This window comes from Heptranchias perlo, chromosome 4 (assembly GCF_035084215.1).
Source record: "Heptranchias perlo isolate sHepPer1 chromosome 4, sHepPer1.hap1, whole genome shotgun sequence".
Taxonomy (NCBI): Eukaryota; Metazoa; Chordata; class Chondrichthyes; order Hexanchiformes; family Hexanchidae; genus Heptranchias; species Heptranchias perlo.
This window is the reverse complement of record NC_090328.1, coordinates 58,669,468-58,685,692: the sequence shown is the minus strand read 5'-3', so window position 1 is coordinate 58,685,692 and position 16,225 is coordinate 58,669,468. Positions and strand designations below refer to the sequence as shown.

Below are 16,225 nucleotides of genomic sequence, written 5' to 3'. Positions count from 1 at the left end.
ATCAGGGATATGCAAGAGGCAAGAATTGGAGGAGCGCAGAGACCTCAGAGGATTGTAGGGCTGGAGGAAGTTATGGAGATAGGGAGGGGCGAGGCCCACGGAGGGATTTGAAAACAAGGATGAGAATTTTAAAATTGAAGCGTTCCTGGAACAGGAGCCAATGTAGGTCAGCGAGCACAGGGGTGATGGGTGAACAGGACTTGGTGCAAGTTAGGATACGGGCAGCAGACTTTTGGATGAGCTCAAGATTATGGAGGGTGGAAGATGGGTGGCCAGATAGGAGACCATTGGAATAGTCCAGTCCAGAGGTAACAAAGGCATGGATGACGCTTTCAGCAGCAGATAAGCTGAAGCAGGGGCAGAGTCGGGAGATGTTACGGAGGTGGAAGTAGGCGGTCTTGGTGACGGAGTGGATATGGGGTCGGAAGCTCATCTCAGGGAAAAATAGGATGCCAAGGTTGCGAATGGTCTGGTTCAGCCTCAGACAGTGGGAAGGGAGAGGGATGGAGTCGGTGGCTGGGGAACGGAGTTTGCAGCAAGGACCAAAGACAATGGCTTTGGTTGTCACAATATTTCGTTGGTGAAAATTTTTGCTCATCCAGTACTAAATGTCGGATAAACGATGTGACAAATGAGAGACAGTGGAGGGGTTGAGGGAGGTGGTTGTGAGGTAGAGCTGGGCATCGTCAGCGTACATGTGGAAACTGACGATGTGTTTTCGGAAGACGTCACCAAAGGGCAGCATGTAGATGAGAATAGGACGGTGCCAAGGATAGATCCTTGGGGGATTCGAGAGGTAACGGTGCAGAAGTAGGAAGAGAAGTCATTTCAGCTGATTCTCTGGCTACAACTGGATAGATAAGAATGGAACCAGGCCAATGCAGTCCCACCCAGCTGGGTGACGGAGGAGAGGCAGTGGAGGAGGATAGCGCGGTCAACCATGTCAAAGGCTGCAGGCAGGTCGAGAAGGATGAGGAGGGCTAGTTTACCATTTGTGACTTTGATAAGAGCCGTTTCAGTACTGTGGCATGGGCGGAAACCTGATTGGAGCGATTCAAACATGGAGCTGCGGGAAAGATGGGCACAGATTTGGGAGAAAAAGACAAAGGCCTCAAGGGACGATGAGCTGATCACTCTAAACTGCCTTGATGCAAAACCCTTGATTTCTAAAGGTAGTATGTATTTTGTGATTTGCCTGATGTTCACATGAATTGTTAAATCATTAAATAGTTACCACTAAGTGTATAACAGGCAAAGTAAGATCATATGTATTGTTTGATTTTGCTTCATGCGACTATGAATTATAACATCATTAAATATTTATCTTTGATCAACAAAATTAGCGTGAGTGTGGTTTTCTTTGACTGATTATTGTCCAGGTGCAAGAATCACTGGAAAATCAGGTTTTCCCGACACCCCACCCCCATCCCCCGCCCCCTCCAACCTTCTGAAGCCCAGTACACCTCATCTCATTGGGCTAATTCACCTCCATACTATGCCGGGTCCCTGATGGGTCAAGGCAGTTTTCGAGAACAGGGGGCGTCATTTTAGCACCTGCTATCGGGTGCGTTCCTGGCGGGGGGGCTCCGAAAATCGTGAAATCCCGGAGCTGGACCGGAGCCCACCCGAACCCGCGCACTTCCGGGTTCCCCGCTGACGCGCCGGCGTGCGCGCGCAGCCCCCGCTGGTGGGAATCCCGCAGGCAATTAAAGCCAGCAGGATGCCACTTGAGAGTATTTACCTTGGTATTTCAGGTCATTAACTGACCTGATTAAGGGATTATGTGAGGAGAGGTGGGATTTTAGAGCAAACTGGGACTGTTTCCCACACTGGGGGAAACACTCCCAGGTCAAATGGACGTGTTGCAGCTGTCAGCCTGTGGCAGCTGCAAAGGTCCATTTGACAGGTTGGGGGGGGCGGGAGACCCTCACCCATTGCAGGAGGCCACTCTGTCACTTGGGACAAAGTCTGGCTTCCACCACCCTCCTCCTGACAGTCAAAGTCACCAACCTGCACACTTACCCAGGGGTCCGGAGACATGTACCTACCTTGCGGACCCCCTCAGATGTACATCTTGTGGATGGGGGCCACCGTAGCTGCAGTCGTGATCTCCTCGGAGGGCGAACAGCATCACCAGCCTCACCAGCCTCGCCATCCACGACGTCCACCTCTGACACGTGGAGCTACACAACAGAGTGCTGTGATACATCCACCTGTACAGGGGAGGGAGGGCAACCGCAGAGAGAGATGCGTCGCAGAGGGCACTACCCTCGCCACAGGGTCCACAGACCGAGGCTCAGCCTCCTGGACCTCTCTGAGCAGCAGTGCACATGGAGGCTCAGAGTCACTCGACATGTAGTCGTGGACATCTGCAGCCTCTTTCATGCCGAGCTGCTCCTGGCTGGCCCGAGCACCATCTTCTTACCTGTTGCTGTCAAAGACCACTGCCCTCAACAACTTCTCCTCCGCATCCTTCCAGGGTGCAACCGGGGACATCGCCGATGTCTCTCAGTCGTCTGCGCAAAAGAGCCCTGCAAATACACCTACACCCACTCTGCAGTGACACAATGGGTGGCATCAGTTGTGGGTCCTCATAGTGATCCTCAGGAGAGGGCATTATTGCACAAACCAGACAGGATTCGCGAAGACATGGCAGTAGTGGTGCCAATATAATATGCAATGTGAGTTGGTCAGAAATTCAATATAAGTAACACCCATGACAAACCCTCAAACACCCTTGTGCATCCCCTTCATGCTCACGACACGTTTGCCTTACGCTGCCTACTGCACATATGTGATGCATGCCCTATGGCTGCAGCACAGGTAGTGGCAGGTTGAGTGAGGCTGGCCGTGAAAGAGATGCATGAGAGGGTGAGTACGAGATAGAGCCATGAGATTGTATGAGGATTGGGTTGAGTGGTAGTGGCGGGATGAGTACTGGCGAGGTGAGTAAGTGCAGGTAAGATGAGGATGAGGTTTGAGTGAGTATGAGGGGTGATGTGACATAGTAGTGTTGGCAGTGCTGAAGGAGATGTGGGGTGGGGGCAGTGATGTGGCAGACGGAGTGTAGGGGAAAGACTACGTGTACTCACTTTGGCTGACCTACTGAGGTCATTGGAGCGCCTCCTGTACTGTATGCAGGTGGGCGATATGTTGGTTGCGCTGGTGACCTCCTCTGCCACCTCGAGCCAGGCCTTCCTGGTGGCAGAGGCAGGCCGCTTCCTCCCGCATGCCAGGAGGAAGATCTCTGTCCTCCCCCTCCTCCTCACCCCATGTATTGATACCTGGAGTGAGGCATCATTAAACTGGGAGCAGCCTTCCCCCTGGGCTGCTCCATGCTGTAATTTTTTCTATTTGTTGCAGCATCTGTCAGTGGAGGACTGCCCCTTTAAATAGAGCTCCTCCAGCTGACAGATCTTACTGCGCATGCGCAGCCCGCCCGACGCGCAGATCAGCAGTGGGGAACCCGGAGGAGCAGGTAAGTGGATCCAATTAGTGGATTGGATGCTACAATCGCGCGGGAAGCTGACTAATTTCACTAATAGCCCCCCCGCCGAGAACCCGCAGCCCTGCTAACATTGGGCCCAATATGTCAAGGAACCAACAAGCAAACAGGTTGTTTTAGATCTAGTATTGTGTAATGAGACAGGGTTAATTAGTAATCTTATGGTTAAGGATCCTCTGGGGTAGAGTGATCATAATATGATTGAATTTCATATTCAGTTTGAGAGTTAAGTCCGAAACTAGGGTCTTAAATTTAAACAAAGCCAATTACATGGATACGAGGGCCGAGTTGGCTAAGGTAGACTGGGAAATTAGATTGAAAGATATGATGGTAGAAAAGCAATGGTGAATATTAGGGAAAATGCTAGAATCTATTATTAAGGGTGTAGTAACAGGGCACTCAGAAAATCGTAACATGATTGGGCAGAGTCAGCATGGTTCTATGAAAAGGAAATCATGTTTGACAAATCTATTAGAGTTTTTTGAGGCTGTAATTAGCATGGTAGATAAGGGGGAACCAGTGGATGTAGTATATTTTGATTTTCAAAAGGCATTTGATGAGGTGCCACACAAGAGGTTGTTACACAAGATTAGGGCTCATTGGATTAGAGGTAATTTATTAGCATGGATTGTGGATTGGTTAACGAACAGAAAACAGAAACTAGGAATAAACAGGTCATTTTTGGGTTGACAGGCTGTGACTAGTGGGGTGCCACAAGGATCAGTGCTTGGGCCTCAGCTATTTACCATATATGTCAATGACTTAGATAAGGGGATTGAATGTAATGTATCCAAGTTTGCTGACGATACAAAAGTAGTGGGAAAGTAAGCTGTGAGGAGTACTCAAAGAATCTGCAAAGGGATATAGAAAGGTTAAGTGAATGGGCAAGAAGGTGGCAGATGGGATATAATGTGGGCAAAAGTGAAATTATCCACTTTGATAGGAAGTACAGAAAAGCAGAATATTTTTTTAAAAGGTGAGACGTTAAGAATGTTGGTAATCAAAGGGGATTTGGGTGGCCTTGTACACAAATCACAGAAAGTTAACATGCAGGCACACCAAGCAATTAGGAAGGCAAATGGTATGTTAGCCTTTATTGCAAGGGGGTTGGAGTATAAGAGTAAGGTGGTCTTGCTGCAATTATGCAGGGCTCTGGCGAGACCACACCAGGAGTACTGTGTACAGTTTAGGTCTCCTTACCTAAGGAAGGATATACTTACCTTAGAGGGGGTGCAACAAAGGTTCACTAGATTAATTCCTGGTTTGAGAGGGTTGTCCTATGAGGAGAGATTGAGTAGAATCGGCCTATATTCTCTGGAGTTTAGAAGAATGAGAGGGGATCTCATTGAAACGTATAAAATTCTGACAGGGCTAGACAGACTGGATGCAGGGAGGATGTTTCCCCTGGCTGGGGGGTCCAGAATGAGAGGTCACAGTCTCAGGATACGGGGTAGGATATTTAGGACTGAGATAAGGTGAAATTTCTTCACTCAGAGGGTGGTGAACCTGTGCAATTCTCCACCACAGAAGGCTGTGGAGGCCAAGTCACTGAATATATTTAAGAAGGAGCCAGATAGATTTCTAGACAGAAAAGGCATCAAGGGGTATGGGGAGAGAGCGGGAATATGGTATTGAGATAGAGGATCAGCCAAGATCATATTGAATGGCGGAGCAGGCTCGAAGATCCGAATGTCCCACTCCTGCTCCTATTTTCTATGTTTTCTATATTTTCAACCTCCCCCACCCCACCTCCCCCTCCCCACCCCAGTTGCATGCTGAGTCAGAAGTGTACTTTCCTTCTTTGTGCCAGTTCTTTAGGTTTGAATCAAGATCTTTCACTGAGAAATAATCAGTTCTCTACGAATCCATGAAAAAACTGGGCAGAGGCATGCTCCAGAACAAAAAAAAGGCTACTGCTCACAACTATTGACAAAACTATGCAGGACTCAGGAGCCAGCTAATGGACACAGCCTACAAAGCTCCTTCTGTCTCGTATCAGCTGAGCGTGTCTGTTTTACATCCACTTCACTTCTGGGGGGTAATTTTAAACTCCAAGAATTGGTGGGTTGGGGGCGGGTGAGCAGTGAGAATCATTGGTTTTTGTAGTGCGACTGCAACCCAGCTCCAACACGCTCACTTCCGGGTTTAACGTGGGCGTGTTTGAATGCGCACGCGCAGCCGAAACATGGAAGTCGCTTTCCCATTAGCGCGTCAATTAAGATCGTCGAGCTACGTCCTGTAGGCGTTTTTTAATTGATTCTTAAACAGAAACAAATTTAATGTCTTCTGCAAGGGTTTCCCGGGGCTTCTGAAACTCGCCAGTGAAACAGAGGCAAGATTCAGCAAAAGTTGATTTGGGCTTTTAAACCGATGATTGACCCATCTTAATAAAAGCTCAGGTATTGCAGTTTTTTTTAATATTCGTTCATGGGATGTGGGCGCCGCTGGTGAGGCCAGCATTTATTGCCCATCCCTAATTGCCCTTGAGAAGGTGGTGGTGAGCCGCCTTCTTGAACTGCTGCAGTCCAGTGGTGAAGATTCTCCCTAACAGTGCTGTTAGGTAGGGAGTTCCAGGATTTTGACCCAGCGACGATGAAGGAATGGCGATATATTTCCAAGTCGAGATGGTGTGTGACTTGGAGGGGAACGTGCAGGTGGTGTTGTTCCCATGTGCCTGCTGCTCTTGTCCTTCTAGGTGGTAGAGGTCGCGGGTTTGGGAGGTGCTGTCGAAGAAGCCTTGGCGAGTTGCTGCAGTGCATCCTGTGGATGGTGCACACTGCAGCCACAGTACGCCGGTTGTGAAGGGAATGAAAGTTTAGGGTGGTGGATGGGGTGCCAATCAAGCGGGCTGTTTTGTCCTGGATGGTGTCGAGCTTCTTGAGTGTTGTTGAAGCTGCACTCATCCAGGCAAGTGGAGAGTATTCCATCACACTCCTGACTTGTGCCTTGTAGATGGTGGAAAGACTTTGGGGAGTCAGGAGGTGAGTCACTCGCCACAGAATGCCCAGCCTCTGACCTGCTCTTGTAGCCACAATATTTATATAGCTGGTCCAGTTAAGTTTCTGGTCAATGGTGACCCCCAGGATGTTGATGGTGGGGGATTTGGCGATGGTAATGCTGTTGAATGTCAGGGGGAGGTGGTTAGACACTCTCTTGTTGGAGATAATCATTGCCTGGCATTTGTCTGGTGCGAATGTTACTTGCCACTTATCAGCCCAAGACTGGATGTTGTCCAGGTCTTGCTGCATGCAGGCACGGGCTGCTTCATTATCTGAGGGGTTGCGAATGGAACTGAACACTATGCAATCATCAGCGAACATCCCCATTTCTGACCTTATGATGGAGGGAAGGTTATTGATGAAGCAGCTGAAGATGGTTGGGAAGTGTCCTGAGGAACTCCTGCAGCAATGTCCTGAGGCTGTGATGATTGGACTCCAACAACCACTACCATCTTCCTAATGCTAGGTATGACTCCTGATTACCATTGACTTCAATTTTACCAGGGCTCCTTGGTGCCACACTCGGTCAAATGCTGCCTTGATGTCAAGGGCAGTCACTCTCACCTCACCTCTGGAATTCAGCTCTTTTGTCCATGTTTGGACCAAGGTTGTAATGAACCCAAACTTTGCATCGGTGAGCAGGTTATTGGTGAGTAAGTGCCGCTTGATAGCACTGTCGACGACACCTTCCATCACTTTGCTGATGATTGAGAGTAGACTGATGGGGCGGTAATTGGCCGGATTGGATTTGTCCTGCTTTTTGTGGACAGGACATACCTGGGCAATTTTCCACATTTTTGGGTAGATACCAGTGTTGTAGCTGTAATGGAACAGTTTGGCTAGAGGCGCAGCTGGTTCTGGAGCACAAGTCTTCAGCACTACAGCTGGGATGTTGTCGGTGTCCATAGCCTTTGCTGTATCCAGTGCACTCAGCCGTTTCTTGATATCACATGGAGTGAATCGAATTGGGTGAAGACTGGCTTCTGTGATGGTGGGGATATCGGGAGGAGGCCGAGATGGATCATCCACTCAGCACTTCTGGCTAAAGATGGTTGCAAACGCTTCAGCCTTGTCTTTTGCACTCACGTGCTGAACTCCGCCATCATTAAGGATGGGGATGTTTACAGAGCCTCCTCCTCCCGTTAGTTGTTTAATTGTCCACCACCATTCACGACTGGATGTGGCAGGACTGCAGAGCTTTGATCTGATCCGTTGGTTGTGGAATCGCTTAGCTCTGTCTATAGCATGTTGCTTCCGCTGTTTAGCATGCATGTAGTCCTGAGTTGTAGCTTCACCAGGTTGGCACCTCATTTTTAGGTACGCCAGGTGCTGCTCCTGGCATGCTCTTCTACACTCCTCATTGAGCCAGCGTTGATCCCCTGGCTTGTTGGTAATGGTAGAGTGAGGAATATGCCGAGCCATGAGGTTACAGATTGTGCTGGAATACAATTCTGCTGCTGCTGATGGCTCACAGCGCCTCATGGATGCCCAGTTTTGAGTTGCTTGATCTGTTCTGAATCTATCCCATTTAGCATGGTGATAATGCCACACAACACGTTGGATGGTGTCCTCAGTGCGAAGACGAGACTTTGTCTCCACGAGGACTGTGCAGTGGTCACTCTTACCAATAGTGTCATGGACAGATGCATTTGTGACAGGTAAATTGGTGAGAACAAGGTCAAGTAAGTTTTTCCCTCGTGTTGGTTCGCTCACCACCTGCCGCAGGCTACGTCTGGCAGCTATGTCCTTCAGGACTCGGCCAGCTCAGTCAGTCGTGGTGCTACCAAGCCACTCTTGGTGATGGACATTGAAGTCCCCCACCCAAAATACATTCTGTGCCCTTGCTACCCTCAGTGCTTCCTCCAAGTGGTGTTCAACATGGAGGAGGACTGATTCATCAGCTGAGGGAGGACGGTAGGTGGTAATCAGCAGGAGGTTTCCTTGCCCATGTTTGACCTGATGCCATGAGATTTCATGGAGTCCAGAGTCCCAGGGCCACTCCCTCTTGACTATATCACTGTACCGCCACCTCTGGTGGGTCTGTCCTGCCGGTGGGACAGGACATACCCAGGGATGGTGATGGAAGAGTCTGGGACGTTGGCTGAAAGGTATGGCTGTTGCTTGACTAGTCTGTGGGACAGCTCTCCCAATTTTGACACAAGTTCCCAGATATTAGTGAGGAGGTCTTTGCAGGGTCGACTGGGCTTGGTTTGCCTTTGTCGTGTCCGGTGCCTAGTGGTCCGTCGCCGGGTGGTCCATCCGGTTTATTTTTATTATGATTTTTTTTAGCGAGATTGTCCAACTGAATGGCTTGCTAGGCCATTTCAGAGGGTAATTAAGAATCAACCACATTGCTGTGGATCTCTCAGTTGGTCTCTCAGTTCTCTCAGGCAAATGTTTGGCTGAGAGTTCTAGTGTTGAGACATCTTTAGCAAAACTTCAGAGCCTATCAAGCTGACAAGATCAGTATTGGGGCACAATGGATGTATTCAAGAGGATATCTGAGGAAGAAGAAAATGAGCATTTGTTGAATGGTGTTACTCTTTTTTATTTATTGCAGTAACACTTGCTATCCCTCAGTAACTCAAGATACAGCACCCATAGTTATGGAGCTCCTAAAAATATTATCTACTTCCTCATTTATTTCTTCATTAATTTCCTTGAGGGTTGTAGGGTGTATTTCATCCATTCCAGATGCCCTGTGTACATGATCTGTTCCCTGAAGTGTGGATGGGGAGAAAGCTCCACCCCATGCTAAATATCAATATACTCCTCCACCTCAGTAAACTTCCTAGCGCCTTAGAGGGATCAAGATGCTGATTTCCTCCTTAAGGTTTTAACTTGTGATTATCAAGTTCAGCATGCCCACTTGCCCACATAAATCTCCCACTAACCCGCTGAATGTTCCTGCCTGGGCCTTCATTTGCTAGGGAGGGCAGCTTTGTAGCAGTGATACAGCTCTTCATTGGATTACCGTTCCTGGGAGGGAGGGAAATTCAGTAATGTTGTAGCCAGTTAAAGGAGAAAACCGAACTTCCGACTTGGTTGCTTAGAGGAGACATCGGATTTCCTACTTCCCCCTCCATCATGACTGGCAAGCTGCCTTTGAGCACTGGTTCACCACTCGTAGCTCATTGACATTATGCAGATAGGCCAGGCAATCAAAATGCTTCAGGCCTCTCGTCAAGGACATCAATTGCATTGCCCACCTGATTACTGTCCAAGGTGAAAATCGGCCCCTCTGTCTCAAGGAGCAGCAGCCTCGAGGGGCGACCAGAGGCAGGAATGTCTCTCAGATTTTCGGATGCATCTGGGAAGGTGTTGCTTGGTGATGCCATGGCCAGAAGGATAGACTCTTGGGCACTGATGGCAGGATCTTTTATAAGAGGGTTGTTCAGTTGGTATAAAAGGAGGTGGCAGAAGCTATCAGTATAACATCTACCACCCCAAGAACTGCCACAGTGTAGGAAAAGATTTAATGACCGCTCAAGGGTAGCCAAGGTAAGTCCAGGCACTGCTGTCAATCCACATCCTGTACCGCTGATAAAGCCTTCACTCTCCTCCATACCTCTCCTACTCTTTCTCTGTCAGCACGGGTGTCAGCGAAACTCACTTAAGCAAAGAGCAACTTCTGCAAACACTCGAGCGCCATCTGAACAACCACTCTTGCAACTCACATAACCTGCCACAAAGGGTTTATGCTCGTCTCCAAGGACACTGCAGTTAAAGGGACAATGCAGCTACTCCTCTCATTGTCATTGGTTGCATGAACTCATGTGAGGTAAATGTCCATTCCACTCACAAGCCTTTAACATTGTTCCCTCTCCCTGGCCCATAACCAGCAGCAGAGAAATGCAACCAAGGGAGGAGCACCGTTACTGAAAACCCCGAGTCCACATGAGCAGGAGGTATTGGAAGTTATCGGCAGACAGACAGGAGAGGCAGTGGGATTTGGTGAGGTTAGAGGCGAGGTAGCAACAAGAGGTTGGTTAAAGCTGGAAACGCTCATTATAGTTAGTGTCAGCTTTAAATGAATCCTCTAGGTTTTGAAATTCTTTAACACCTGGCTGGTATTCCTTCAAAGGGAAATTACAGTGTGTGCTCAGCATTAATGAGAATGAGGACCTGGGAGCGGAAGAGAGTGAGAGTGTGATTCCTCCACGGTGGGTTGAGAAACAAGCGCCCTCGGCAGCGGAGTCTAGGGACCCCTAAAAGGGCTTTGATTAAGGAACATTTGTCTCCTGGGGAGGCCATAAAACCAGTTTCCACATAAATGCTTGAGATGATGCATTAATTGGACTCCACTAACCATATCTGAAGCACATTGCAAGAAGTTTCTCACAATCTGCAGAACACCCTGGAGATGGTGGAAGTCCAGGAGATTTCTGTGGCATCAAGATGCCAGGAGCAGCTTCTAAGGACAATGGTGGTTTTCGGAGTGGCCACTAACGGTGCTGCAATAGATATGCCAACCGTGCACTTTCACAGGGTTTCCAAGACCTCACTCGGACAATTATATCCGGGAATATACTGACCAGTAATCATACCTCTGAGCCCATGAACAGCACCAATGGGCTGCAAGAACTGGTCACAAATGCCATTCTCTTTCCAAAGAGTGACATTGGGCCTACTTCCTAAAGCCTTCCTCCATTGCCTGCACATGAGGAAGCTTCTGACATGGACCTAACACCCCTTGCCCCTTCAAGAGAAAGCTGCTGGAATTAAATATAAATTACTGCACCAGCACAGGCTATTCAGCCCAACCAGTCTGTGTTGGTGTTTATCCTCTATATGAATAGTAGTCCTAATCCCATGTGCCTAACCCCTGTTCCCATATCCCTTTATTCCCCTTTCCTTCAACCACCTATCTAACCTATTTTAAAATGTAGACATGTCTCTGCTTCAAGCACTGACTCCTATAATGTTTTTGACAGCCTTACTCTCTCTGTGTAAAAAGGTTTCTCCTGCCCTGGTGACCGCCTGAAATAAGCGCAGGCCTCATTTCAATATTCACATGAGGCTCCTACACTCATTTCAGATGCACCAGCTCTGACTGACATTTCCGGGTCTTGAGCAGCCTAACCAGTGATCTTTAAAGGGATTGCTGGAGGCTGCTCAAAAAAGGCTCAAAAACATTTTCGTATTTTGTGGAGTTGGAAGAAGCAGACATGCTCCTCTTGGCTCCACAAAACAACTTTGGGCCACTACCAGCCAGCCCTCGCACCCTCCCTCCCAATCACCTCCTCACCCCTGGATTATCACTGGGCCTCAGCTTGGCCCGAAATTTATAAAGACCCAACAGGTGAGCTGCATCAGGGCGCCTCATTAGTTCACCTGGTTTATTTTGATGAGGACGAATTTATTTTTGTCCTCAGGCCTCTCCGTTCTGGGGCACCATTGCCGGAATCACGCCCGGTTTGGGCCGGTCAAGAATTGAGGCTCCGGGGGTCTGATTTTGTTCTCTCTGGGACAACTACTTCCTGCGACTAGCGTCAACTCTAAGGCTCCAGGGGAACTATCCCAGCTACCCACCGTCCAGGGAGAACCTTGTAGAAGTATTAGACTAGGAGCTAGAACGAGTGAGTTAGTTGGCATAAAGGGGAACACAGTGGTAAGAAGTAATTGTAGTTAAGGAGATTAGATTTTCTGGCACCTTTGAATGAATGTTGTTATGAGAGTAAACACAACTTGAGCACAGAGTTCTGAGTTCATTTCTGTGTATGCTTACAACTTATGGGGGGAGGTTGATTATAAAGATCCTTATGAAGGAACTGGAGAAATCTTTGACAGTGACAAACTTTGTGAGAGTGTGGGGGTGGGGAGAACAGGCAGGTATGAAGTGAGTTCATTTGGCGTGTCAATTTTTATTCATTGAAAACACAGAACTATAAGTTGTGACCTCCTTTCTCTGGCTGCTCACTGTCTGGATCCACCTTCTCACCATCCTGTGCAACCTCCTGTGCAGATGGAGGAACTTCCCCTCCATTTTCATCATTGTAGGAAAAACTTGTTGCAAATTGCCAAAATGTGTTTTCAAATTTGAGTTTCAGCTTAAAGGTGGCCACACAAAACGGAGTCAGTAATGAAACTGAATGCTGGGAAATCAAAACTAATTAAGGCCATGAACAAACATTCCTTACTAGTGATAAGAGGCTAACATTCAGGACTGAGCTCAGAATAGCTCGTTAGTGGGACAGAAATATGTCATACCTTATCTGGTTCCGTGTAGGACTCTTTGTTAAAAGGAAAATTGAGAAGTCGGGGGAGTGAAAGTGGAATTTGATATGTCCAGGTATCCGTGCCTCATTAATTTTGACAACTTCCAGGACACTTATGTGACCTTTAGTAATGATTGACACCAAAAGAGGTGAACCCTTTAGATACATGTGTCACCAGGTCAACTGAATGGAAAAATTGGGTTTTTCTTTGAATTTAGGGTACTTGGCACACTCTTGACAGACTCTCTTTGTCTTCATTAGACGTAAGCTCTCTTTGTTAGTTGGAAGATTCTCTTTGTCTTCTCTAGTCTTTTTCTGAGCTAATCTTCATCTAGCAGATGTAGAAAGATACTTTTACAAGTAGAGTAAAAGGCTATATAAGTCAGATTGTACGGCCATACCAAATCAGTTACAGGCAGAGCTAAGTGTTTCACATTATTGTACAAGTTGTCTTGAGATCAAGGAAAGTGAGAGTTAAGCGAACTATTTCAGATACAGTCACCCGTGCATAAGGTGGATTCAGCGGAACAGAGGATCCGAATGGAACAAATAGACCCACCACTGAAGGGCCTCATCAACTTGATGTTCCAGAAACTAACACCATCATCCCATGGGAGGAAGAAGATCAACTAAACCACGCTGTTCATAAGGACAAGACTCTCATCAATAGACTGGCTATCTAATGCTGCAAACTTGTCAGCAACTAAGGAGGAACTTCTAGAGTCGTCTCGCCAGTTTACAATAGTTTCAGACACTGATCTCAACTATAATTTAATATTCAACAATCCAGTTAATGCTAAATTACAGTGATACACTGAGCTGCCTTTATAACCTGTTATTTGTTTTGTTAAGTAACTCTGTCTATTAATTATTTGTTATTCAAATTGCTAAGTGACCCTGTCTACAACTGTCTCTGCCTATTAATTGTTTGTATACTCAATGTTTAAGTAGTGATAATTATGATCTTGTAGTTGTTGGAGCATGACTTGTTATCTGACCAGCAACAGGAATAGAAGCAGGGAGAGTTCTTCAACACTGATAGCTTCCCCAAGATGCAGGGCATCAATGGACTGTACTCCCGGTTAAATTAGTATAAAAATGATAAGGCTCAGGGAAACAGCCAATTTCCATGTCTCTTAAAATTTCTGATACTATTCAATGATATTGGCCAATAACGTCCTCCCCTCATTCAGAAAATTATGTCATCATGTGCGGATTGTCATCACCCAAGTATGGCCATTGGCTTCACCAAAAAGTTCATGTAATGCATCATAAAAATGCAAACATGTCTATGCAAATACTAAAACAATTGTATAAAGGCCATCCATATGGACAAAGTTTTATTGCAACAAAATAGGATTGATATGGTGATTAAACTGGAATTCTTAGGATTAGACAAAATATTAAATTGGAAACAAAAAGATATATTTATTTGAATTGTTAATGTTACCAAACGGAACAGGAACAGTTCTAATCAGGAACAGCTAGAGCACACAGAAAGTGATTAAAACATACTGAGGACATGTATCGAGTTCTAAGTTAGTCAAAGTCATAAATAAGTGATAAGGGACTAAGTTCAGATAAGGCAAATCATTCTTTGAGTGAAATGTCACAGGTCCATTCTAGAAGTCCCTCAATGAATCCAGACACTAATCAGGTTCGACGAACCAAGTTAATACTAAGGGGTGGCGCTCACACGATTCACTTCGCTTTGCTGTCCATATGGTAAAACTGTTTAGTCTCAGATACTCCCAGAGGTCACAGCAAGCACAATAAATATTTTTTTTAAAACTGTGTGGAGCTGAATGCCAGAAAAGGAGCTGGAGATCAAATATTGTTTATGTGCATAGTTAGAAACATTATTTTTTCACAAAAGTATCCTTGTCCAAAGGTATTTTTGTGTTTAAGTATATCTTTTCAGTGACTCAAGTTGCATATTTAAACTTTAAACTATAAATACGAGATAAAATTACCGAAATAAGTTGGTTTAGCAGCAGGGGTGATTGCTGCTCGTGAATTTTTTTGTAAAGAGTTTTATGGCAAAGGCACAAGCAGAACATTTCTTCTTCCAAGTGGGTAGTGTGTAAGGAAATGATTGTTGAGTTCCTGCACCAAATATGACATAACATTGGCATTCGGGAAGAAATATTGAAAATTACGTGGTGCGTGTCTGACTAACACGGTACTTGTACATTGCACGAAAACGGGCCAAATGGACTAAAATAACCACCAGACTACAAGTTAACAGCAGTAAAATGTTAATTGAGACCATGTGCATCAAAACATGTATTTTTTAAATCTGCACTGAAAAAAATCAAGAAAAAGAAACCCACCCTTCATCCCTCAGCGACTCTTTCGCTAAATAATTTAATAACGCTGAGTGTGGAAATCTCTTGGGGGGAATTCTAACACAGCAAAGACTCGCCAGGTAAATAATTGAAGGAAAAGAACACTGGTCAGAGGCGCATTTATGAATTAGATTCAAGATTATAATAATCTGTTTGCAACACAGATCATTTTGTCGTTCCAGCTAAGAATGGAGAGACTATCCGATACATGGGGAATAATCGTACAAGCGCAAAGAAAGTCATTGATCAAGTAAAGCCAAACATGGAAAGTGTTCTTTGAAGAAACTGAAGACGATTTAGTTTTACTGCTTTCTGGAAAGCGCGCCCGATCACTGAGATTTGCCCAGAACTAAACTTCCTCAACGTGTACTTTTCAAACTCTCTCACTTACTTGTTGATGCCCCACTCCGAGTAGTGACTGATGAAAAGTCCCGTCACCTTCTCCCCCAGTCTCCCGCTGTAGTTGATTTGGATGATGTACTCGTGTCCTGGCTGCAGTTTGCCGTCCAGTTCGATCACCAGGTACTGATTCTCAGGTTCAAGCCAAGTGTCCTGAATGTCCGGAGTGGGACGAAGCTCAGCACCGAGAGGGCTCCCGGTAGCCGTGATGGTCACTCCGGAGTAATTGAGCTGATGGCTGTGAATCAGGATGACCTCGGTCTCCTCTCTACACATCACTGTTACATTGACCTGGCCGATTAAATTGTAGAGTTCGCCCTGCTCGGGCTCCAGCCGTGGCCACAGCTCCAACTGGTAATGGCTGGGGATGAGATTAGATGGTAAACGCGTGTTGTTCCATAGCCCCGTCCGGCCAGTCACAGTCGGCATCGAGCTGGTGCTCGGGGGCTCCCTGGTCGCCGGGAAGATCATCTCAGTTCTGTCAGTCCTCAGTCTGGCGTAAAGAATCGCTAAAACCGTTGAAAGCACCAGTAAAGCCAAGGTGAGGAGGGTAAAAAGCACAACCGCCTTCCTGCTGAGATAGAACCCAGAGTTGGACTTCGGTCCCATTTTTGGTCCCGTGTCGTTATGTGATCTCCAGTTCTGCTGGTTTTATTTTTACAAGTTATTAAAGGTCCCAAATTGCCGTGATGAGAAAAGGGGGCTGAACCTGATCTCACTCGGACCAATGACCATCTGAGTAGCAATCTGAATAGT

At 46.7% G+C, this 16,225-nt stretch overlaps 1 protein-coding gene across 1 annotated transcript in view; it reads right to left on the bottom strand.

Annotated features, from left to right (window-relative positions):
- Nucleotides 1-16,182, bottom strand: part of LOC137320958 (aminopeptidase N-like) — a 127,176-nt gene extending 110,994 nt beyond the window's left edge. Inside the window, exon 1 of the mRNA XM_067982988.1 lies at nt 15,462-16,182. Coding sequence (XP_067839089.1) covers nt 15,462-16,078 — 617 coding nt within the window. The 5' untranslated portion in view covers nt 16,079-16,182. The remainder of the gene's footprint in view (nt 1-15,461) is intronic.
- Between the last annotated feature and the right edge of the window lie 43 nt (nt 16,183-16,225).